General features: G+C 39.0%; 1 protein-coding gene and 1 pseudogene across 5 annotated transcripts in view; both read left to right on the plus strand.

The window, feature by feature from the left end:
* The window catches only part of USP34 (ubiquitin specific peptidase 34), a 256,844-nt gene that overhangs the window by 42,041 nt on the left and 189,379 nt on the right, over positions 1-25,424 (plus strand). For all 5 annotated transcript variants that reach the window (XM_047781997.1, XM_047782001.1, XM_047781996.1 and 2 more), the window contains exons 3-5: positions 5,187-5,607; positions 15,957-16,007; positions 16,172-16,321. In XM_047781997.1, the coding sequence (XP_047637953.1) occupies positions 5,187-5,607; positions 15,957-16,007; positions 16,172-16,321 (622 nt within the window). The remainder of the gene's footprint in view (positions 1-5,186; positions 5,608-15,956; positions 16,008-16,171; positions 16,322-25,424) is intronic.
* LOC125128528 (uncharacterized) lies at positions 14,975-15,068 on the plus strand (annotated as a pseudogene).

A 25,424-nucleotide genomic window follows, 5' to 3' on the forward strand; every position in this document is an offset into this window, starting at 1 on the left:
CCTGAGCTGTATCTGTGATCTACATACAGTTCATAGCAACCCTCGGGATTCTTTAACCCACTGAATGGGGCCAGGGATCGAACCTGTGTCCTCATGGATACTAGTCAGGGTCATTTCTGCTGAGCCACAATGGGAACTCCTGGCTTCAAAAATTTAATGATGATATGTGTTTTGGTGGGTTTTCAGTTCAGAAATTTTTTTTTGGTCTTTTTTTTTTTTTTTTTTTTTTTTTTGAGGGCTGCACCCTCGGCATATGGAGGTTCCCAGGCTAGGGGTCTAATTGGAGCTGTAGCCACTGGCCTACATCACAGCCACAGCAATGTGGGATCTAAGCCACGTCTGCGACCTACACCACAGCTGACAGCAATGCCAGACCCTTAAACTCAGTGAGTGAGGCCAGGGATTGAACCTGAAACCTCATGGTTCCTAGTTGGATTCGTTAACCACTGAGCCATGACAGGAACTCCAGTTCTGAAATTTTTAAGAAAATTTATAATTTAATTTCTTGTATTTTCTGCTGTCTTTTTGGAACTCTTATACTTTCTTGATTGATGGCTTGTTTGTCTATTTCTCCCCATTATCTGTCTTTGTCTAGGTAGCTTTCTAGGAGATTTTTCCAGTTTTACTTCTGGATCTTCCGTTGAATTTTACAAATTGTAATTTTAATTGGTTTTTAAATTGTGAATGATACATACACAGAATGCATGTAATGCATATTTGTACTCGTTAAAGTATTCTGTCTTGTAATTGGAGTGCAGGGTTTTTTTTGTTTGTTTGTTTTTGCTTTTTAGAGTCGAACCTGTGGTACATGAAAGGTCCCAGGTGAGGTGTTGAATCGGAGCTACAGCTGTCGGCCTACACCTAAGCCACAGCAATGCCGGATCCTTAACCCACTGAGTGAGACCAGGGATTGAACCTGCATCCTCATGGGTACTAGTTGAGTTCATAACCTGCTGAGCCCACAGCAGGGACTTCCTGGAGTGCATTTTTTAATAGTTTTCTGTTCTTGTTTCAGTAATGCAGTATCTTTCATGTCTCTAAAGATTAAAAATTAATTAAAATCTTCTTTCGTCCTGCATTTTACCCACTTCCTATGAATTTCTTTTTACTGTTTATGATCTCCCTTTGGTGATGCAGCTTTTTCTTGAAAGTCTTATTACCCTTAGCTATCCTTTCATGATTAGGAGAAGGCCACTGAAAGATGAATTGGAAAGCCTGGGTCAATGTAGCATCTCAGATGTTGGCAACATTTATGATGGTCAAATGGTGAACAGACTTCATAATGGGATAAATGGGCTTTTCTATTAGACTCCTAATATTTTCCAAGTCTTTTACTTTAAGATTTGTTAGTCTGGTGGTTGGGGAGGGAAAAGGTACTTGAGGAGTTTAACCATTCAGTTATAATTTCACTTAATTCTCTGGCTTTCAGTTTGTTGTGTCTCTTCCTTCTTCACTATTGTGTTTTCCTGAGTTTATCTCGTTCACTTTATGTACAGAGAGAACTTGATTTCCTTGGGTCAAGTTGCAACGGTATCTGCAGGTTTTAAAGGTACCTTTCATTTAGTTCTTTTTTTTTTTTTTTTTAGGGCTGCCCCGAGGCATATAGAGGTTCCCAGGCTAGGGGTCGAAGCCAGGCTGAAGCTGCTGGCCTACACCACAGCTACAGCAATGGCAGATCTGAGCTGCATCTGTGTCCTACACCACAGCTCATGGCAACACTGTATCCTTAACCCCCTGAGCAAGGCCAGAGATCAAACCGGCCTCCTCATGCATCCTGGTCAGATTTGTTTCCACTGAGTCACACGAATGGAACTCCTAGTCCTATTTTTCACTCTGCTTTATTTCTGCTTTCAGAAGTATCTGAAGTTCTTTAGTCCTGAGCTTTGCAGTATTCTGTAGAGGTAATCTTTCATTTTGTTGATATAGTCTTCTGTGGTCCCTTTCTAGTTTATTTATTTTTGTTGGTCTTTTTAGGGTGGAAAACACGGCATATGGAATTTCCCAAGCTAGGGGTCAAATTGGAGATGGAGCTGCTGGCCTATACCAAAGCCGAAACAACTTGGAATCCAAGCCAAGGCTGTAACCTACTCCGCAGCTCAGAGCAGTACCAGATCCTTAACCCAGAGTGAGGCCAGGGATCCAACACAGTTCCCCATGGATCCCAGTGGGTTTGTTACCGGCTGAGCCACAGCGGGAACTCCCACTTCCAAGTTTATTTATTCCACAGTGTCACTTATTTCCTTCTTTTTTTCTTTTTTGGCTGCACCGTGGCATACGGAGTTCCCATGCCAGGGATCAGATCCTAGCTGCAGTGGCGACCTAATCCACAGCTTTGGCAGTGCTGAATCCTTAACCCACAGTACCAGGCTGGGGATTGAATCCCCTCACAGTGTTCCTAAGACGCTGCTGAGCCCATTTTCTGCAGTGGGAACTCCCCTCCTTTTTCTTTTTCTTTCCTTTTTTTTTTTTTTTTCTTTTTAGGGCCACACCTGCCACATATGGAAGCTCCCAGGTTAGGGGTCGTATTGGAACTACATCTGCCGGCCTACACCATAGCAACAAAGGGTCCAAGCTATGTCTGGGCCCTACATGGCAATGCCAGATCCCTGACCCACTGAGTGAGGCCAAGGATTGAACCTGCATCCTCATGGACACTAATTGGATTCTTTTCTGCTGTGTCACAATAGGAACTCCATGAAAGTGATGTTTTTATTTAAAAAAAGACCAAACACTTTCCCCTTCTTGGATTGTGGGGTATGGATATAGGATATAGAGAGAAATGCTATATTGAGAATTCAAATACCTAGACTTCTCAGAATTTAATATACAATAAAGTGTATAATTTATATAATATGTAATGATTTTAAATGGGTGTGTATGTTCACTTATCTTCTCAATTCTCCTTGAAACTCTCCTTGGAAACTCAGATTCATTTTCACTAAAGAGAGAGTCATGTCTGATTCTTTATTTTGAACTTGGTTTTTTCCTAAACCTAAAGTAAGAAGCTGTTCATTAGATAAATGTTGAATAATGGGTTTATTTTTCTTGTAGAAATTGTGATCACAGAATTTTAAAACTGGAGAAAGCCTTAGAGTTAAAATCACCTTCATTTTGCCACTGAGAAGAGTTCTGATGTATCATTTACGTATTTTCTTTGTAACAAAGTACTCCAAGAGTAGTGTTTTAAAACAAAAATTAACATTTATTTTCCTCAGAGATACATTTATTATCTCAGTTATAAATATTTATTATTTATTGTATTGGGAGTGGTTTAGCTGGTTGGTTTTGGTTTGGATTTTTTTTTTTTTTTTTTGCTTTTTAGGGCCGTCCCGTGGCATATGATGGTTCCCAGGCTGAGGGTTGAATATAAGCTGTAGCCACATGCCTACTCCCCACCGCAGCCTCAGCCATATCAGATCTGAGCCGCTTCTGCGACCTACGCCACAGCTCATGGCAATGCCAGATCCTTACCCACTGAGCGAGGCTAGGGATCGAACCCACAACGTCATGGTTCCAAATTGGATTTGTTTCTGCCGCGCCGCCACTACGGGAACTCCTGATTTGGATTTCTGAAAAAGATTTTAGTCAAGATTTGGCTAGGTTATAGTTTTCTTTGCATGACCTTAAGTGAGCCTGGAGGATCTGCTTCCCTGTTCACTTCCACAATTGGTAAGTTGGCGCTGGTTGTTTGTGGGAGTTTTTTTCTCATGTGAACTTGGCCCGGGTCTCCTTGGGTGGCTTACATGATAACTGGCTTCTCCTTGAGTGAATGCTCCAAAAAAGAACAAGGTAGAAGTGGTGATGTCTTTTATGACCTAGGTTCAGATGTCACACTGTCATTTCTGCTACATTCCATTCATTAGAAGCCAGTCATTAAGGCCAGTCCACACTTAAGGGGAGGAAAATTGGGCTTCACCTTTATAAAGGGAAGAGTATTAAAGAATTGTGGCCATACCCAAATCTGCACACTTGGAGAAATGAAATTATTCTTACGTGGACATAAAGGAATTCGGTGATCTGTTTGGTACAATATGGATATTCTGATTTGTTTTGGTAATATGACTAGGTGCAAATTGTAAGCGATAGTTTTTAACTGTTTTCTGTCATTGGATACAGTAAAATTGGGTACTTTGATATCATTTACTTATTGATTCACCAGACCTCTTTGATTATCCACAATACGCCAGGCATTGTGCTACTAACAACATGTCTAAGAGAACTGGATTTTCATGTAATAATTACTGATTCTTACTTGTTTTATTTTCATTTTCTGCTGGATCTGAAGTGAAACTATGTGTGTGTATAGTGTGTGTGTCTTGTTCCTAAAGACTTTTGGTATATGCCAGATAAGGCGTGGATATCTCTCCTAAGTAGCATTCAAGCAAATTATTATTAATTATTAATAAATAAAATTATTAATTTTAATTTTTTTCTTTTTAGGGTTGTGCCTGTGGCATATGGAAGTTCCCGGGCTAGGGGTTGAATTGGAGCTTCAGCTGCTGGCCTACACCACAGCCACAGCAATGCTAGAACTGAGCCTGAACCCGAATCCCTCATGGATACTAGTTGGGTTCTTCACTGCTGAGCCACAATGGAAACTCCAAATTATTAATTTTAAAATGTAGCTTTTTTATTAATTGACAAAATCCCTTATGTAAAATCAGTTAGGTTTACTAATAAGGTATTTTGAGTCAGTTTCCTTATATTCACTAAACATGTATTGAGTCTTAGTACTTACAGAAGCAAAGATATAGCCACAATTCTTGTTCTTAAATAGTGCTTTGTGTAGAGGGACAGATAAATGCATAAATAAAACCGAAGATGATAGCTGTCAACCTAATATGGTGACTTTTTACAAGTACTAGTTTTTGGTGTGATACTATGTTTTTAAAGTTCTTGTGCTCCTCTGTCAGGAAGGAGGAAATAAAAATTATTCATAAAATATTTTGGTATTTACTTTTTAAATATTATTTATTAAAAAGATATAATTAGGAGTTCTCTCATGGTCCAGTGGGTTAAGGACCTGGTGTTCATGTGGGGCTTGGGAAGCTGCTGTGGCATGGGTTCAGTCCCTGGTACAGGAACTTCCACATGGCAAAAGCATGGCCCAAGGAAAGAAAAAAACGATATAATTGTTGCCTCTTGAGGAAGTATTGATTATTGAAAATTTTTTTTTTCTGTTATAGGCAATGTCTATGCTGCTTCAAAGAATATAAGCATCTGGAGATTTTTAACCAAGTAGTGTGTGCACTTATTAACTTAGTGATTGCCCAAGTTCAAGTGCTCCGGGACCAGCTTTGTAAACATTGTACTACTATTAACATAGATTCCACGTGGCAAGATGAGAGTAATCAAGCAGAAGAACAACTGAACATAGAAAGAGAGTGTAATGAAGGAAGTACAGAAAGACAAAAATCAGTAGAGAAAAAATCAAACTCTACAAAAATTTGTAATCTGACTGAGGAGGAATCTTCAAAGGGCTCTGATCCTTTTAGTTTATGGAGTACAGATGAGAAGGAAAAACTCTTACTTTGTGTGGCAAAAATTTTTCAAATTCAGTTTCCCTTATATACTGCTTACAAGCATAATACTCATCCTACTATAGAGGTATGTAAAAATAGGTATTGTAAAATTTAAGTACTACCAAGTCATTATTATGTTGGTAATTTCTCACTTAGGAACAAATATGAAGATAGTCATTAATGATGGGAAAATTGTAAAAATCGCTTGTTAAAAATTATTCCTGATTTCTCCAGACTATTTCTTTAGCAACGTGTGTTGAACATTTGCTCATCATGGTTCTATTAAGGAAAGATTTATAAACTGAACTCAGAAAAACTAAACCGTCAGTTGATAACATTTTGATGTAGATCTGTGCTCTACTTACTGTGACTCTTTCAAATATGTGAGGAAAAAGCATATAGAATTTTGTTTCATTCTCAGAAACATAGGTTAACAGAATTTGGAATTCTGTTTGTAGAGAAAAAAATGCTGAACAAATTATCTGATATGTTGTAGTAATAAATGCTAAACAAATTATCTGTAATTACTGCTTTTTTTTTTTTTGGTCTTTTTTTTGCCATTTCTTGGGCCTCTCCCGCAGCATATGGAGGTTCCCAGGCTAGGGGTCCAATCTGAGCTGTAGCCACCGGCCTTCGCCAGAGCCACAGCAACTCGGGGATCTGAGCCGTGTCTGCAACCTACACCATAGCTCACAGCAACACCGGATCCTCAACCCACTGAGCAAGGCCAGGGATTGAACCCGCAACCTCATGGTTACTAGTTGGATTCGTTAACCACTGAGCCGCTACTGAAACTCCTGTAATTACTGCTTTTTAATAACAATAGTATTTTCTTTTTTTTTTCTTTTTTGTCTTTTGTCTTTTTTGTTGTTGTTGTTGTTGCTATTTCTTGGGCCGCTCCCTCGGCATATGGAGGTTCCCAGGCTAGGGGTCGAATTGGAGCTGTAGCCGCCGGCCTACGCCAGAGCCACAGCAACTCGGGATCCGAGCCGCGTCTGCAACCTACACCACAGCTCACGGCAACGCCGGATCGTTAACCCACTGAGCAAGGGCAGGGACCGAACCCGCAACCTCGTGGTTCCTAGTCGGATTCGTTAACCACTGCGCCACAACGGGAACTCCAACAATAGTATTTTCTTTTGTAAATGAAGATATTTGACCCATTCCAGTAGTGATTTTTTTTTTTTTCCTCCCTCCCTCCCTCTTCCACCAGTGATATTTTTACAAGCCTTTGAAACATATTGGTAACCTCTCTTGGGTTAATTTAGATAATGGCATTTCTTTCTACACATAGCAGGAGTTGAAATAGTTAGGTGATAATATATTATAATAATGGCTTAAAACAACAGTGATTTATTTCTCATGATTCTGTGGATTGACTGGGCAATTCCTTTTTTTGTGTGGCCTCACTTAGGCAGTTAGGTTTACCTTGAGAGTTGAACAGGTTTGAAAGTCGAAAATGGTCTCACTCACATTTCTGATAGTGATGGCTATTGTATAGGGCTCCTTGAATTTTTCTCTGCATGATCTGGTGTTTTCCACTACGATAGACTCACTCCCTTGCATGGTAGTCTTAGCATCGATCCAGCAAAAGTGGAAGCTATAGGGTCACTTATAAGATAGAGCACTGAAATGACACAGTATCCACTTTGCCACATCAAGTCGGATGAAGCAGTTCACAAGGGCAGCTCACATCAAAGGGGTGTCAAGTAGACTCTATCTCTAGGTGAGAGGAGAGGTAAAGTTTCATTTTATTTTCTTTGTTTCTTTATGGCTGTACCCACAGCAAGTGGCTCAGGTTGCTGCTGTGCTGCTGTGGCTCAGGTTGGATCACTGGCCTGGGAACTTGAACATGCTTTGGGTGCAGCCAAAAAAAAAAAAAAAAACTTGGATAGAGTTATAGAAATACTAAATCTACCCCTCCCTCCCCCCCCCCCCAGCTGTGCCCATGGTATGTGGAATTCCTGGCTAGGGATCAAATCTGCATGACAGCAGTGGCCTGAGCCACTGCTGGATCCTAACTTGCTGCACCACAAGGGAGCTCCTAGTTTGGTTTTGTTTAGCTTTGTTTTTTTGGCTGTGTCTGCAACATGCAGAAGTTCCCAGGCCAAAGATGGAACCTGTGCCACAGCTGTAACCAGAGCCACAGTAGTGATAATGCCAGATCCTTAACCTGCTGTGCCGCAAGGGAATTCCACACTATTTTGTTCTTAAAATCAGTTTCTTCATCAGTTTTTTAAAATTATTTTTAAAAATTGTGATCTCCAGAGATCCTGTTGTGGCTTAGTGGAAACAAAACCAACTAGTATCCATGAAGATGCTGGATCCATCCCTGTCCCTGCTTGATGGGTTAAGGATCCGGCGTTCCCACAAGCTGGCTCTGGCTTTTGATTCACCCCCTAGCCTGGGAAATGGCGTATGCCACAGGTATTGCCCCCCCCAAAGCAAAACCAAAATTTTTGATCTCCAAAGGTAGGCATAATTTCTATACTTTCTCCTTGTACGGGGAATAAAATACCACATTAATGTTCTTAGGGATCATTCCACATGATTGAATGCAATGGCTTCATGAGGTCTTTAGGTAAAATTGTAATAAGAAACACTTAGATATAATAAAGGAGGAATCTTATACAGAATTCTATATTCTTTTACAGAATTCTATTCTCCTTATATAGAATTTCTGGATGCTTCTTTAATATTATTCTTTTCATAATAGTTTTATCCCAAGTTCCTAATATCTTAGTAATAATCTATTACACATATTTTAAAGTTTCTAGTTTCTGTCTTTGTGGCCATGCTTCAGAGGGTCTCAGATCAAAACCTTGATGTAGTGTACATATATAAAATTATGTGTGTGTCTGTATATAAATACACACAGATATCTTAAGAAAACTATTATTTATTATGCAGTGCAATAGTAATAAGGACTTTCTTTTTTGGCCTTGCTTTCAGCATGTGGAAGTTCCTGGGCCAGAGATTGAACCCGAGCCACACTTGTGACCTACATCACAGCTGCGACAACACCAGATTCTTAACCTGCTGCACCACCACGGGGGAACATCCTAGAGATTTTGAATCCCATCTTTTTACAAGGAAGTAGTCCATCCAGTCTTTCCCTCAGACTACTATATGCTTCCTTTCATGATAAGGCTTTTGTGTTTAAATTTGTATTTTTTTGAGGGATGTAAATTGGCCAAGACTCTAGGAGAAGATTCAGTACTCCTGTGTTAATCTTTTTGTTTTTTTTCATTGAGGGAGGGCAGTTCTTTTTAGGGCTGCACCTCTAGCATATGGAAGTTCCCAGGCTAGGGGTCGAATTGGAGTTGTAGTCACCAGCCTACTCTACAGCACAGCAGTGCAGGATCTGAGCCACATCTTTCACCTACACCATAACTCATGGCAACGTTGGATCCTTTAACTCACTGAGCGGGGCCAGGGATCAAACCCTGTGTCCTCATGGATACTATTTGGTTTTGTTAGCTTGAGCCACAACAGGAACTCCTCCTGTGTTAGCTTTTTGATAGCTGTGACTTAAGAAACTACTATCCTTAATTTATACAAGAGGAAACTGACTTTCAGAGGTTAAAAATTTTGGTGAGATTTGCATAGCATATTGCTGAGAGTTCTAGAATTCAGGTGTTACTCTCCTTCATTACATTTGAATTGTTCAAAACTGATGGCTGTAACTGTCCATTGCCATTAGTAAAATGGGAATTTGGAGTCCTTCTCCCTTCCTGTCATCATCCTTCTTTGCCTCCTGTTGAAGTTGATAATTTTAAAGATGCAGTAATTTAAAATAAATGCATGGTATTAATTAAGGGTGAGAGTTTTTTGGAGGGGCCAGTGGCATTTTTTTTCTTAATCATGAATAATACTAAGAAATGAAGTATTGCTCTAGTGTAAGTTTTTTTCCCTATAGCAAAATGAGTATAAAAAGTGTGAAAAGAAGAGGGAGTTCCCTTGTGGTGCAGTGGGTTAAGGATCCAGTGTTGTAGCAGCTCAGGTTACTCCTGTTGTGTGGGTTCAGTCCTGTCCTGGGAACTTCCACATGCTGTGGGCTCAGCCAAAAAACAAAAACAAAAACAAAAACAAAACAAAAAAAATTTGCAGAGAGAAACCACTGCCATTCTGTTAAAGGATGATCAGGCAGATTGAATATATACATTGTAATTTTATAGTCCAAATTTCTGAATCTAGGCTGGTTTTTTCTTGCTCCTTTTTTTTTTGTTGTTGTTGCTTTTTAGGGCCACTCCCATGGCACATGGAGGTTCCCAGGCTAGGGGTCCATTCGGAGCTGCAGCTGCCAGCCCATGCCACAGCCACATCCGAGCTGTGTCTGTGACCTAAATATATTCCACAGCTCACGGCAGTGCTGGATCCTTAACCCACTGAGCAAGGCCAGGGCTTGAACACGCAACCTCATGGTTCCTAGTTGGATTCGTTTCCACTGTGCCTTAATGGGAACTCCTCTTTGCTGCTTTCCATTGACTTTTTAATTTAAAAAAATTTAAAATTTAGGAGTTCCTGTCATGGTGCAGTGGTTAACTAGTGGTTAATGAGTGATCTCTGGCCTCACTCAGTGGGTTAAGGACCCAGCAGTGCCGTGAGCTGTGGTGTAGGTTGCAGACATGGCGTGGATCCTGCGTTGCTGTGGCCGTGGTATAGGCCAGTGGCTACAGCTCTGATTGGAGCTGTAGCCTGGGAACCTCCATATGCCGTGGGAGTGGCCCTAGAAAAGGCAAAAAGACCAAAAAAAAAATTAAAATTTACCCTTTATGCTTTAAATATATGCCTAAATTATATACTTCTAAAAGTAAATACGTTTTAATATATTCCTAGGAGTTTTACAATCTTCATTACTGTCTAATTCCAATCTTCACTGCTATCTAATTCCAATACCAGGGCCTTCTTTTTAAGCAAAAATCTTACTCCTAATCCACTGGCCTTCAATTCTTCATGGTGGCATCATGGAGCAGTCTTTGCTTAATTAGGTACAGAATTGCTTTCTAGTTACTTATTTCTCTTTTAAAGTAATAGGCAAATTCATCTATTTAATTCTAGATTATTTAGTAAATGTGAGGTTTTGGAAAAATATAAAAACTTTAATTTTTTTTTTTCTTTTTATGGCCGAACCTGTGGCATATGGAAGTTGCTACGCCAGGGGTCAAATAAGAGCTGCAGCTGAGGCCTGTGCCACAGCAATACCAGATCTGTGCAGCATCTGCGATGTAGGCTGCTTAACCTGCTAAGCCACAATGGGAACTCCTAAAAGTTCCTTTTTTTTTTTTTTTTCAGGGCTGCACTCTCAGCACATGGATGTTTCCAGGCTAGCTGCAGCTGCTGGCCTATAGCACAGCCACAGCAACAGGAGATCTGAGCCGGGTTTGCAACCCACACCAAGCTCATGGCAATACTGGATCCTTAACCCCCTGAGCGAGGCAGGAGATTGAACCTGCATCCTCATGGATACTAATCAGATTCATTTCCGCTGAGCCATGTTGGGAACTCCTCCTAAAAATTCTTGCTAGGTTTCAAGACCTTTTCAGGGATCATCTATCAAGAGAGCTTTTAGAAGAATGATGATGGTTTAGCCTTTAGCAAGACTTCCTAGTGTTGCTTCTAGTATTGTTACCTACAAATCTATGTTAACTCTTTAAATACTATTTAAAATGAGGCTATAACAACACCCTTAGGGTGGTGGCTTCATGTATCCAGAATAGAAATATGAAATGGTAAAACAGATCTTCTGAGTCACCGCAATAGATATAATCAAGTCCGTGAGTAACATTTTTCAAATCATAATAGAGTTCTCTTACAAGATTTTCTAGCTGGGTCCATGTCCGGCACCAGAAATCTTAACTCTGATCTAATATTTCAACATGGTTCATCTGCTCCATGAATCTATATTTAATAATACCACAAGAGTATTCTGTGTTTTTGGAAAACAAAAGATTTGTTAAGAATAAACTTAAAACTTTGTACTTCTGGTAGTAGAGGTTTGGGAATACGTATAAGGAGGTTTAGTATACTTAATGTGACAAGTGTTTTTACCTCTTAGGACAGTTTTTGATTATTCTGAAATGTTCTGAGAGTTTTATGTGTGATCTCAATCAGTTGTTTTCAAACTGTATTTCAGCAGTTGAACTTAATTATATTAAAACAGGTAACAGTGAAGAATGAATGGGTTCCCTTTACAGCTAACATTTTTGAGATGAAAGTAAACTTTCTGGTTATAAAAGTACCACTTTGAATATGACTAAAAACACAGACTAGGAGTTCCTGTTGTGGCTCAGTGGTAGTGAACCCAACTAGTATCCATAAGGATGCGAGTTTGATCCCTGGCTTCGCTCAGTGGGTTAAGGAACCAGTGTTGCCAAGAGCTATGATGTAAGTTACAAATGTGGCTCATCCTTTGTGGCTGTGGCAGCTGCACCTCTGCTTGGACCCCTAGCCCCAAGTGTGGCCCTAAAAAGACCAAACAAACAAAAACTTCCAAAACTATACAAAATTCGAAGAAAGCCTAGAGACTCTTTCTCTATCCTCTCAAAAAAAATTTATGACACTAGTTCACATGTTTTCTGACATTTAAAAAACTATGAAAATCAGATCTTGTTCTTCTGTTTTTAACAAATGTAATACAAGCTGTTATCATTCTATGCCTGTGCATATAGATTCATCTTATTTTTAACAGCATTTTAAGGGTATACTTTACATACCATAAAAATCACTTGTTTAAAGTATACATTATTTTTCATAAATTTATGAAGCCCTGAAACCATTCCTGCATTTCAATTTGAGAACTTTTTCATCATCCCCAAAACATCATTCCTCATGCCATTTCACTTTATTATTTTCGAAGGCTACATAGGACTCTAAATATTGATGCCACCATTTATTTAGTCATCCTATTGATGAATATTGAAGTTGTTTCTGATTTTGAGATGTTATATAAATAATTTCAGTGATCATCATTATACATATATTTTCTAACACTTCTTTAACTAGTTGTTTACAGTAAATAGGGGATGAATTGCTGTGTCAAAGGTAATGTGCATTTTTTAAAAAATTGCAATATAGTTGATTTACAATGTGTTAATTTCTGCTACGCAGCAGAGTTATTCAGTAATGCTCTTTTTTAAAAGTATTTTTTCCAGTATAGTTTTTCATAGTATGTTGAATATGGTTCTTTGTGCTACAGAACCATAGCTCTTTGTTTAGCCCCTCCGTGTGTAATGGCTTACATCTGCTAGCCCCAAACTCCATCTCTATCCTCCTCCATCCCCCTCCCCCTTGGCAACCACAAGTCTGTTCTCCCGGTCCAGGAATCTGTTTCTGTTTTGTGGATAGGTTTATTTGTGTCATACTGTAGATTCCACATATAAGTGATATCATATTGTATTTGTCTTTCTCTTTCTGAGTTACTTCACTTAGTATGAAAATCTCTTGTTCCATCCATGTTGCTGTGAATGGCATTATTTCATTCTTTTTTATGGTGAAGTAGTATTCCATTGTATATATGTACCACATCTTCTTAAGCCATTCATGTCCACCCCCCCGAGGAAAAATTTAGAAACTTTGTGTTTTCAAAGCATAGTCTCCACAAATTCAGCACAACATGAAATGTTAATAGTAGACATGATAGAAATATATTAAATATGAATTTAATTTTTGGCATGCAAAAATTTTTTGATTTAGATCCATTCATCTATTGATGGACATTTAAGTTGTTATGAATAGTGCTGCTATGAACATAGGCATGTTCTTATTTTTGAATTATAGTTTTGTTGGGATATATGTCCAGGAGTGGAATTGCTGGATCATACAGAAGTTCTATTTTTAGTTTTCTGAGGAACCTCCATACTGTTTTCCATAGTGGCTGGACCAACTTAAATTCCCACCAGCAGTGTAGGAGGGCTCCCTTTTCCTCATGTCTTTTCCAGCATTTGTTTTTTGTAGACTTTAAAAAATTTTTTTTTTTGTCTTTTTGCTATTTCTTGGGCTGCTCCCGCGGTATATGGAGGTTCCCAGGCTAGGGGTCAAATCGGAGCTGTAGCCGACGGCCTACGCCAGAGCCACAGCAACGTGGGATCCGAGCCGCGTCTGCAACCTACACCACAGCTCACGGCAATGCTGGATCCTTAACCCACTGAGCAAGGGCAGGGACCGAACCCGCAACCTCATGGTTCCTAGTCGGATTCGTTAACCACTGCGCCACGATGGGAACTCCCAGACTTTTTATTTTGACGTAATTTTTTGCCTTTTAGGGCCGAAGGTGCAGCATATGGAAGTTCCCAGGCTAGGGGTTGATTCGGAGCTGCAGCTGGCTCCCTTTGCCACAGCCACAGCAACACCAGATCGAAGCTGTGTCTGCGAACTACACCACAGCTCACGACAATGCCAGATCCTTAACCCACTGAGCAGGGCCAGGGATCAAACCCGAATCCTGATACTAGTCTGGTTCATTACCACTGAGCCACAATGGGAACTTCCTGTTATTTGTAGATTCAGTGATGGCCTTTCTGACCTATACGAAGATGGTATCTAACTGAAGTGTTTTTTTGTTTGTTTGTTTGTTTGTTTTGTCTTTTTGCTATTTCTTGGGCCGCTCCCGCAGCATATGGAGGTTCCCAGGCTAGGAGTTGAATTGGAGCTGTAGCCACGGGCCTACACCAGAGCCACAGCAACATGGGATCCGAGCCGCATCTGTGACCTACACCACAGCTCATGGCAACCCTGGATAGTTAACCCACTGAGCAAGTGCAGGGATCGAACCCGCAACCTCTGGTTCCTAGTTGGATTCATTAACCACTGCGCTACGACGGGAATTCCTCTAACTGTAGTTTTGATTTGCATTTCTCTAATGATTAGTGATGTTGAACACTTTTTTATGTACCTGTTGACCATTTGTATTTCTTCTTTGGAGAAGTGTCTGCTTAGGTCTTCTGACATTTTTTTTTTTTTTGGTCTTTTTAGAGGTGCATCTGCAGCAGATGGAGGTTCTCAGCCTAGGGGTCCAGTTGGAGCCATAGCCACTGGCCTGCGCCACAGCCACAGCAACGCAGGATCCGAGCTGAGTCTGTGACCTACACCACAGCTCACAGCAACGCCTGATCCTTAGCCAATTGAGTGAGACTAGGGATCGAACCTTTGTCTCTGTGGATGCTAGTCGGGTTTCTTAAACTGCTGAGCCACGACGGGAACTTCATCTTCTGACTATTTTTTGATGGGATTGTTTGTTTTTTTATTTTTGAATTATATGAGCTGTTTGTATATTTTGGAAATTAAGCCCTTTTCAGTTGGATCATTGGCAAATATTTTCTCCCATTTTTGTAGGTTTTTTCCTTTTATTTATGGTTTCCTTTGCTGTGCATTGAATTTGGTCCCATTTGTTTATTTTTGTTTTTATTTCTATTGCCTTGGGAGACCGGCCTAAGAAAACACTGGTATCATGTTTGCTTTGGCAGCACATATACTGTAATTGGAACAATACAAAGAAGATTAGTGTGGCTCCTGAGTGAGGATGACATGCAGATTTGTCATATTTTTATAGAATGATTGGCCGGTGAGGACCTGCTCTATAGCACAGGGAACTCTACCCAGTATTCTGTGATGGTCTAGGGGAGAAGAACCCAAAAAAGAATGCATGTGTGTACATGTATGACTGACTTGCTTTATTGTACAGTAGAAATTATCACAATATTGTAAATCAGCTATACTTTAATAAAACTTTAAAAATGGGAAAAAATGAAAACAGTGGTTTGATCTATGTCAGTGAATGTTTTACCTTTGACCTCTTCTGGGAGTTTTATGTTACTAGGTCTTAGGTTAAAAGGAATGTACATTTTAAATTTTGATAGGTATTACCAAATTTTGCCCTCCAACAAAGTCAAAGTCATACCAGCTTATACTTACACCAACAGTGGATGAGTGTCCTTTCAAGTATTTTAAATCCTATATGTGGAAAGCTCATCGTGGACCTTTTTTTTTTTGGCTGTGCCTGCCACATGTAGAATTCTTGGGCAAGGTAATCAGACTAGCGCTGCTGTAGTAACAGTGCCGGATCCTTAACCTGTTGCACCGCAACAGAAATTCTCATTGTGGAATTTTTAGTATACCTATAGAGAATTTCAGAACAAAGTTTCAAAACCACTTAGCTAAGTTAAGATGTATTTAGGAATTAACCTGTTTTAAGAAATCGTTTTTGGCAAAATAATGTGTAGCACATATTGTAGAATGATTTCTTTAGAGAAGAGTTAAAATATACTATAGAGATGAATCTGAATCATTAGTTTTAGTAGGAATAATACTGTTCATCATGAGAAGCAATTGCAAAATCTGAGTTTTTTTGAAATCACTCTTAAGAAAATTATAGTTTTTAAAGATTGTTGTATAGTAGTTTGATGTAACTATTTATCTTTTTTTTTCTTGGATCAGGATATATCAACGCAAGAAAGCAACATATTAGGGGCATTCTGTGATATGAATGTAAGTGTTTATCTTTTTTCATTCTTAGGTTAATGGAAAATTTCATTGTTTTTATTTATTTATGTCTTTTGAGTTTATGTCTGAACAGTATCTTTCCTATACTTGTAATAAAATGAGTTATTCCAGACAAGTTTTAAAATAATGTATTTTCATTTTTTCTTCAGGATGTAGAAGTACCTTTGCATTTGCTTCGTTATGTATGTTTGTTTTGTGGGAAAAATGGCCTTTCTCTCATGAAGGATTGCTTTGAATATGGAACTCCTGAAACTTTGCCATTTCTTATAGCACATGCATTTATTACAGTTGTATCTAATGTAAGTATTGTTTGGAATTGGTTTTAATCTTGGAAACAAAGTCTATTATTTTATTAATTAATTTATTTTTTCCTTCTTTTTTTTAGGGCCACACCCATGGCATATGGAGGTTCCCAGCCAGGGGTCCAATCAGAACTGTAGCCGCTGGCCTACGCCAGAGCCACAGCAACATGGGATCCTTAACCCACGAGCAAGGCCACGGATCAAACCCACATCTTCGTGGATGCTGGTTGGGTTTGCTAACTGCTGAGCCACGACGGGAACTCCCAAAGTCTGTTTTTGTTTCTGTCTTTTTAGAGCCGCACCTGAGGCATATGGAGGTTCCCAGGCTTGGGGTCTAATGGGAGCTGTAGCTGCCGGCCTACGCCACAGCTACAGCAACGCCAGATCTGAGCCACGTCTGCAGTCTATACCACAGCTTATGGCAACACTGGATCCTTAACCCACTGATCAAGGCCACGGATCGAACCCGCAACCTCATGGTTCCTAATTGGATTCATTTCCGCTGTGCCACAGTGGGAACTCCCCAAAGACTGTTATTTTAATAATATAATTTTATGTCCAGAAAAGAGAGGTTTTGAGTGATTTGCATGTGTAATACTGTTTTTTTTTTTTTCTGGATTATATTTTTTAAAAAATTGAGTACATCTTTTTAAAAAAGTATTTCTTATAATTAAATTGGAATTTGTATAAGGTAATGAATTTAAGCTAAATAGGTAAATTCAGCCACCCACCTCTTACATCTAAAATATAAGATAGGGGAATTCTCTGGTGTCCTAGTGGTTAAGGACTGGGGATTGTGGCTGCTGTGGCTTGAGTTATTGCTATGGCTTGGGTTAAGTTTCTAACTTGGGAACTTTCCCAGGCCAGGGGCACAGTCAAAAGAAATAATAATAAAATAAAAGATAGGTAAAAGCACAGAAATCTTATGTTGATTTTAATTTTCCTTGCCTGGGATTTTGTGCTGGGGAATTTTTGGCCTTTTAGAGTCCTTTGTTCCTTAAATGATAGTTAGCCTAGCCTCAGGTACTTCTATAGTATGTCTGATTTCCTGTATATTATAAGTAAATATCTAACATTTCTTTTGTCTTATAAAGAAGGTAATTCTTTTGTATGTTGTGAATGTCAGTTACTGTAAAGCACAAGTGTGGAAGCAGAAAGAAATACTTTTTACTGCCTATATATTTAACCTATGAAAACCTTCTGTTATTTTATTTAAAAATTTTTTTTTGTCTTTTTATCTTATTAGGGCTGCACCCACGGCATATGAAATTTCCTAGGATAGGGGTCCAGTTGGAGCTACAGCTGTTGGCCACAGCCACAACAACAGCAACTTGGATTCCTAGCCATGTCTTTGACCTACACCACAGCAACACGGATCCCTGACCCACTGAGCGAGGCCAGGGATTGAACGTGTGTCCTCATGGATGCTAGTCAGGTTCATTAACCATTCAGCCATGAATTCTTTTCTTGACTGAATTAGCTTAAATAGTAACTACGGTAAAATATTTCAAGTATATATGTGAAGTAAAAGTACAGAATGAAAAAATACTCAACCAAAAATACTTTGTTGTGTTGTTTTCAGTGTAGAAGTATACTGGAAGGGATACTGGCTTTACTTAGATTTATTGACTGTCTAGACTATCATTTTTCCATATTTCAAGTAAATAATTTGATATAAATTTATTTTTACTCCCAAATTCCTGATTCCTGACAATTGAATATACTACATGCATTGGCAATATAACATGGCAGGTTAAAAATGTACACTTTGGATTCACAATTGCATTTGAATTCTCGATCTGAGCTTCAAGTTTTTTTTTTGTTGTTTGTTTTTTGTTTTGTTTTTTGCCTTATCCATGACATGTGGAAGTCCTGGGCCAGGGATGGATCGTGCATTGCCATTGTGTCTGTGCCAGCTATGGCAATGCTGGATTCTTAACCTGCTGAGCCTTACTTTTTAAATTTTTTTTTTTTTTTGCTATTTCTTGGGCCGCTCCTGCGGCATATGGAGGTTCCCAGGCTAGGGGTCGAATCGGAGCTGTAGCCACCGGCCTATGCCAGAGCCACAGCAACGTGGGATCCGAGCCGCGTCTGCAACCTACACCACAGCTCACGGCAACGCCGGATCGTTAACCCACTGAGCAAGGGCAGGGACCGAACCCGCAACCTCATGGTTCCTAGTCGGATTCGTTAACCACTGCGCCACGACGGGAACTCCTTTTTTTAATTTTTTTTTTTTTTTTTTACTTTTTTAATTCATAGAGTAGGAAGGATGAAAATGCTGATGTACTTTAGGTGGCTGTGAGGTTTTAAGAAAGAATAGCACTTGATACAAAAAAGTAGCTGTTATTAACAATCATCTGATTTTGTTATTCTAATTGACCTTACTTGTTTAAAAGGAAGTTCTATTCAGTTTGTCTTCCTTTGGGAGAAAAAATAAAATGAAAACTTTTGAAGGAACTTAAATTCTGTGTTGACATTTAAAATTTACACTGTGGGAAATTCAGAGAAGGAATATAACTGAGTTTGAAATTCACAAAATAATTTATCAATAATCTTTCTTAAGTGGGAATATTACCCAAATTAAAATGTAGTTCTTGAGTTAGTTTTACTAATTCTTGGTTTAAATCTATTATGGAAGGCTCATTAAAGACTTGAATTTGGAGTTCCCGTTGTGGCTCAGTGGTTAATGAACCTGACTAGCATCCATGAGGTTGAGGGTTCGATCCCTGGTTACATTCAGTGGGTTAAGGACCTGGCATTGCCATGAGATGTGGTGTAGGTCGCAGACGTGGCTCAGATCTTGAGTTGCAGAGGCTGTGGTGTAGGCTGGCAGCTATAGCTCCGATTCGAACCCTATCTTGGGAACTTCCATATGCCGATGGCCTGGCCCTTAAAAAAAAAAAAAAAAGACTTTAACTTATTACTATGTCTTGAGAAGTAATTCTTTACTAAAGAGAAAGTTTTAAGGAGTTCGCTGGTCGTTCAGCAGGTTAAGGATGTGGCATTTTCACTGCTTTGTCTCTGGTTACTGCTGTGGCAAGGGTTCAGTCCCTAGTCTGGAAATATCTGCATGTTGGGAGTGTGGTCGAAAAAATATTTTTAAAAAATGTTTAGAAAAGAAAAAGATTTAGATTCTATTGCTTCTTTCTCTTCACCCTTTTTTATGACTGCTGATTGGTGAGCTGTTGTAAATTTGTGTAACTTTTATCTTTTAATTCAACTGAAGCCATTAAACCTAAGTTAAAATTAGTCATATTGTTTACATTAATAATTGTTTGGATATTGTAATCTGTTTATTTTCCTCCTGAGCATATAACATATGTACTCTTTAACAAAAGGTTTGTAACTCGATTGAATAACTCATTTGGCATCTTTTCCTCATAAAAAAATATTTTTTGTTTTACTTTTTTTCATTCTCATTTTTTAAATACAGTTTATACTTTGCACATTAAGAGCTTAAGGTTCTTTTTATAATTAAGTTTTCTGCATTACCCCCCACCCCCCAAAGTCTGGAGTTTTTCTTAAGGGACTGGTTACATTTAAAGCAATGGGATGCTTTCTGACCTTTTTTGGCAGTTTGACCACTGTGCTTGAAGTGTATATAAAAACACTTAGTGGTCGCTTTAAACAATTGAGATAGACATCCCTTTGCATTTTAAGAAACTTAAGTTTTATTTCTCTCCATGAGAAATAGGCAGCTTGTTTAGCCATGTTGTTTCAGCCTCAGGAAGGCTTTTCTGGGAATTTCTGATTTTCCATTGGCTTTCACACAAGAACAAAAGCTACTACATTTAAATAAGGAAAAAAATTATTGGATTTTAGGGCAATCCTTTCCTTGAAAAGCAAAAAACTCCATGAATTATAAACCATTTTTATAGTAAGACAGGTAAGAACTGACCTCACTGGGTACCTATTTCTCCCACAATTTACTATAATAAATCACACAGAAAACATGTTTATATCATTTCTTGGAAACAAACCATTCTGTTTGTTTTCTAAAGTGGTTCCTTCACTCTTAATAAGGAAAAGCAACTTTTTCAGGTCGTGAGTGTTATCTCCTAGAACCTTAGCTTGCAGCACAGGAAAACTCACTTTGCCCTGAGTGAATTATCAGCAAAGAAAGAAAACTCTTACTTCATCAGATAAAGGCTCAAATTTGTTAATACTCTCAAGCCCATTTATTTCAGTCTCCAATTTTTTTTTTTCTGTCTTTTTAGTCTTTTTGTCTTTTTAGGGCCACACCCATGGCATATGGAGGTTCCCAGGCTAGGGGTCTAATCAGAACTGTAGCCACCAACCTATGACAGAGCCACAGCAACTCGGGATCCGAACCGCATCTGCAGCCTATACCACTGCTCACGGCAATGCTGGATCCTTAACCCACTGAGCAAGGCCAGGGGTTGAACCTGCAACCTCATGGTCCCTAGTTGGATTCATTTCCACTGCGCCACGATGGGAACTCCAGTCTCCATGTTTGCTTTAGCATTTCTAAACACTTACTGTTAGGAGATTTCTCAGTTTTACACAGATGTTACTTCACTATTATAAGGATCTGTTCTTAGAAATAATGGCTGCAGTCACAGGGGAAAAAAACTGTAGTTTTTATGTGTGTAGTTTTCTTACTTGATATTAGCCTTTAGGTTTTTAGCAAAATAGTTAACTAGTATTTAGCACAGGTTAGAGAAATAGAATGTGGAGTCCTCATAGATGTTTCCCGACTGAGACTCATGGTGAGTTATATTTGGTTTTAGTTCATAGTATCTTGATTCAGCCCTTGGCTCTTTGCCTGAGTTAGTCATCTCAGACAACACTTTATTAATTTAAAAATAATAAAATCTAAGAATTTAAAGGATTTAAGAGTCATGACATTTATTTTATTAACATGAATGGAAAATTATAAATGAGCCTTAAGAAACCTTATGAATATATGCTTTAGAAAACAGGATAAATTATTAAGTAAGAGATGTAATCAGAGATGCAAAAACTTATAGTAACACATTAGAGGACACAGTAAGAATTTCTGAATTCTCAGTGTCCTAAGACTACTTTACAAAAACACTGGCAAGGACTATTTTTATCAGAAGTTAGGCTGTGATTATACATTTTCATATGTTTTCACACTGGTCAGGAGAGTTGGTTGATAGTTCTGTTTTCTTTTTGCCATTTTGTTAAAACTAGCTTTGTAATGCAGAATACTGTCTGCATTTGTGCAGTTAATCAGGGATCAGAGAACATTTTTTCCTATTTCTGGGATTTTTAACATGTACATACTTAGAAGGGCTGCTGGAATTCTCTTGTCACGGGGGAGGGGGGAAAGCAAGCCTTAGAAGCTCAAAACTTAGAGTAAGGAAAGAAAAAGGACATTAATTATATGATTAATGCCATATGGAATTTGATTCTTGTAATGTTTTGCATCATAGTGCTGTTAAAGAATGAGGAATTTACAGAGAAATAACCTGAGGTTTGAATTGTAATTGTTATGTACTATCTAATTTTGATTACATTAGAAGGCTCTTTTTTTTTGTCTGTCTTTTCTGTCTTTTTGCCATTTCTTGGGCCGCTTCCGCGGCATATGGAGGTTCCCAGGCTAGGGATCCAATTGGAGCTGTAGCCGCCAGCCTACAACAGAGCCACAGCAACACAGGATCCGAGCCGCGTCTGCGACTTACACCACAGCTCATGGCAATGCCGGATCGTTAACCCACTGATCGAGGCCAGGGATCGAACCTGCAACCTCATGGTTCCTAGTCGGATTCATTAACCACTGAGCCACAAAGGGAACTCCAGAAGGCTCTTTTTTTCCCATCCATTAGAATGGGAATATTAAGGGTTCAGTGAATGATAGCTGTTCGTTCTATTAAAAAATTTTCCTTCCAATGTTGACATTTTTTCCTTGTCATTTTATTTAAATTTTTATTTGTTGGTGTCTTGTTACACCCCCAATAAAAAGTATTTCTGTACCTATTTCTTTTTTTTTCTCTCTCTCTCCATTTTCCTTCCCCCCCCCCCCTTTTTTTTTTTTTTAAAGGGTCTCACCTGTGACATGTGGGAGTTCCCAGGGTAGGGATTGAATTGGAACCACAGCTGCCAGCCTACACCACAGCCACAGCAATGCCGGATGGAGCCCGCATCCTTGGGGACACTATGTTGAGTTCTTAACTCGCTGAGCCACAGCAGGAACTCCCATTACTATACCTATTTTCATTCTCTCTAAAGTATCTTGTATATAATTGAGTCTGTTAACCTTTTTAAAAAATTGGAAATAAACATTCATACAGAAAAGTGTATGAAAAGATAATATACAGCTCAGTGATTTATCAAAGTGAATACCCCATTTAACCACTATCTATGCTGGAAAAAAAAAATTTGTCAACTCCCAGAAGGCTTCTTCATGCTTCCTCTAAGTCACTATCCCATCTCTTTGCTTTTAAAGGTAAACAATTCATATTTTATTTCTTGCTTTTCTTTATTTTTTATTACCTAAGCTTCTGTTCCTAAGTACTATGATTTAGTTTTGTCTCTTTTGCTAACCATGTAAGTGGAATCACAAACAATGCATTCTTTCATGTGTGGCTGCTTTTGTTTAACACTGAGATTTACATTGCATGTAATTCTAGTTGCTCATTTTTATTGTTGTGTATAAATATACCAACTAGAGTTCCCATTGTGGCTCAGCGATAATGACCCTTACTAGTGTCCGTGAGGATGTAAGTTCAATGCCTGGCCTTGCTCAGTGGGTTAAGGATCTGCTGTGAGCTATGGTGTAGGTCACAGATATGTCTAGGATCTGACGTTGCTGTGGCTGTGGTGTAGGCTGGTAGCTGCATCTCTGATTCCACCACTAGCAGGGGAACTTCCATGTGCTGCACATGGGGCCCTAAAAAGCATACAAACAAAAAAAGTATACCAACATTGGAGTTCCCTGGTGGCCCAGCAGGTTATGGATTTGGTGTTGGTCACTCTTGTGGTGTGGGTTCAGTCACTGGCCTGGGTGTTTTTGTATGCTTTGGGCGCAGCCAAAAACAAAATAAAACAGACAAAATAATACATAGCAACAGTGATCTATTTTACTGGTGGTGGGCATTTAAGTTATGATTAATGTGTCACCATTCTCTTATGTCTTTTGGTGCATATGTGCTTGTGTTTTATTTGAATATATATCTAGTAGTGGAATTTCTTGATCATAACGTTCTACATATGTGTCTTACACAATTAATGCTAAGATTTTTCTTAAGGGGTTGCATTAATTTACACTCCTACCAAGATTGAGAGTTCTCATTGCTCTTTATCTTTGTCAACACCTAGTATTCTTATTCTTAGAGATCCTGATGGACTTATAGTATCTCTTGTAGTTTTATTTTATATTTTTAAATGACTGAAGTGATTGAGCACCATTTCATGGGCATATTAGCCTTTTGGCTATTTTCCAAGAAGTGTCTGTTCAAATTTTCTTTTTTAATTTACTCATTATAAAAATCAAATTGTCTTTCTTTACTAATGTGTGGAGGTTCCTAGGCTTTCCCGTTGTGGCTCAGTTGGTAATGATCCCAACTAGTATCCATGAGGATGAAGGTTCAATCCCTGGCCTCACTCAGTGGGTTAAGGTTTCAGGGTTGCTCTGAGCTGTGGTGTAGGTCCCAGACGCAGCTTGGATTCTTTGTTGCTGTGGCTGTGGTGTAGGCCTCCAGCTATAGCTCCGACTCAACCCTTAGCCTGGAAACTTCTGTATGCCACAGGTGCAGCCCTAAAAAGACCAAAAAAAAAAAAAAAAATCCACAAGATTTCTGTATATATTTTGGATTTAAGTCTGTTGACTCACATTTATGTAATTGGTAATATTTTCTTTCACTCTGGTTTTGCTTTTCATTCTCTTGTGTCTTTTAAATGTTACTTTAAAAAATTTAACTGTAGTTACTATTGTAGTATTATGTTATTTTCAGGTGTACAGCTTCAGATTCTTTTTTATTATAGATTATTACAAGATATTGAATATAGTCCATTAAATATACAACAAATCCTTGTTAATTTTATATATGGAGGTGTGCATCTATAAATCCCATGGCCTTATTAATTTATCCCTCCCTTTTCTCTTTGGTAACTATGTGTTTGTTTTCTCTGTTTCTATTTTGTAGAGAAGTTGATTTGTATTATTTTTTTTAGATTCTACCTAGAGGTGATATCAAATAATGCTTATCCTTTTCTTTTCTTTTTTTTTCCTTTTTTTTCTTTTTTTTCTTTTTTTTTTTTTTTGCTATTTCTTGGGCCGCTCCTGCGGCATATGGAGGTTCCCAGGCTAGGGGTAGAATCGGAGCTGTAGCCACCGGCCTACGCCAGAGCCACAGCAACGCAGGATCCGAGCCGCGTCTGCGACTTACACCACAGCTCACGGCAACGCCAGATCGTTAACCCACTGAGCAAGGGCAGGGACCGAACCCGCAACCTCATGGTTCCTAGTCGGATTCGTTAACCACTGCGCCACGACGGGAACTCCTGCTTATCCTTTTCTACCTGACTTACCTCACTTAGTATGGTAATTCCTGGCTACATCCATGTTGCTGCAGATAGCATTATGCCATTCGCTTTTATGGCTGAATAATATTCTATATTTTTATGCCTGAATAGTACTCTCTATATATACTACATTTTCATTATCCATCTTTCACTGGACGTTTAGGTTGCTTTCATTTCTTGACTAGTGACTAGTACAGCAATGGATAGTGGGGTATATATATGTTTTCAAATTAGATATTATGTCTTTTCCAGATTTATGTCCAGGAGTAGGATCATAAGCTAGCTCTATTTTTAGTTTTTTTGAGGAACCTCCAAACTGTTTTCAGTTCGCTGCACCAATTTTTTTTTTCCTTTTCTAGGGCCGCTCCCATGGCAAATGGACATTCCCAGACTAGGGGTCTAATTGGAGCTGTAGCTGCCGGCCTACACCAGAGCCGCAGCAATGTGGGATCTGAGCCGCGTCTGCCACCTACACCACAGCTCATGGCAACGCCAGATCCTTAACCCACTGAGCACGGCCAGGGATTGAACCCGAAACCTCATGGTTCCTAGTCGAATTCGTTAACCACTGAGCCACGACGGGAAC

This window comes from Phacochoerus africanus, chromosome 5 (assembly GCF_016906955.1).
Source record: "Phacochoerus africanus isolate WHEZ1 chromosome 5, ROS_Pafr_v1, whole genome shotgun sequence".
Classification (NCBI taxonomy): domain Eukaryota; kingdom Metazoa; phylum Chordata; class Mammalia; order Artiodactyla; family Suidae; genus Phacochoerus; species Phacochoerus africanus.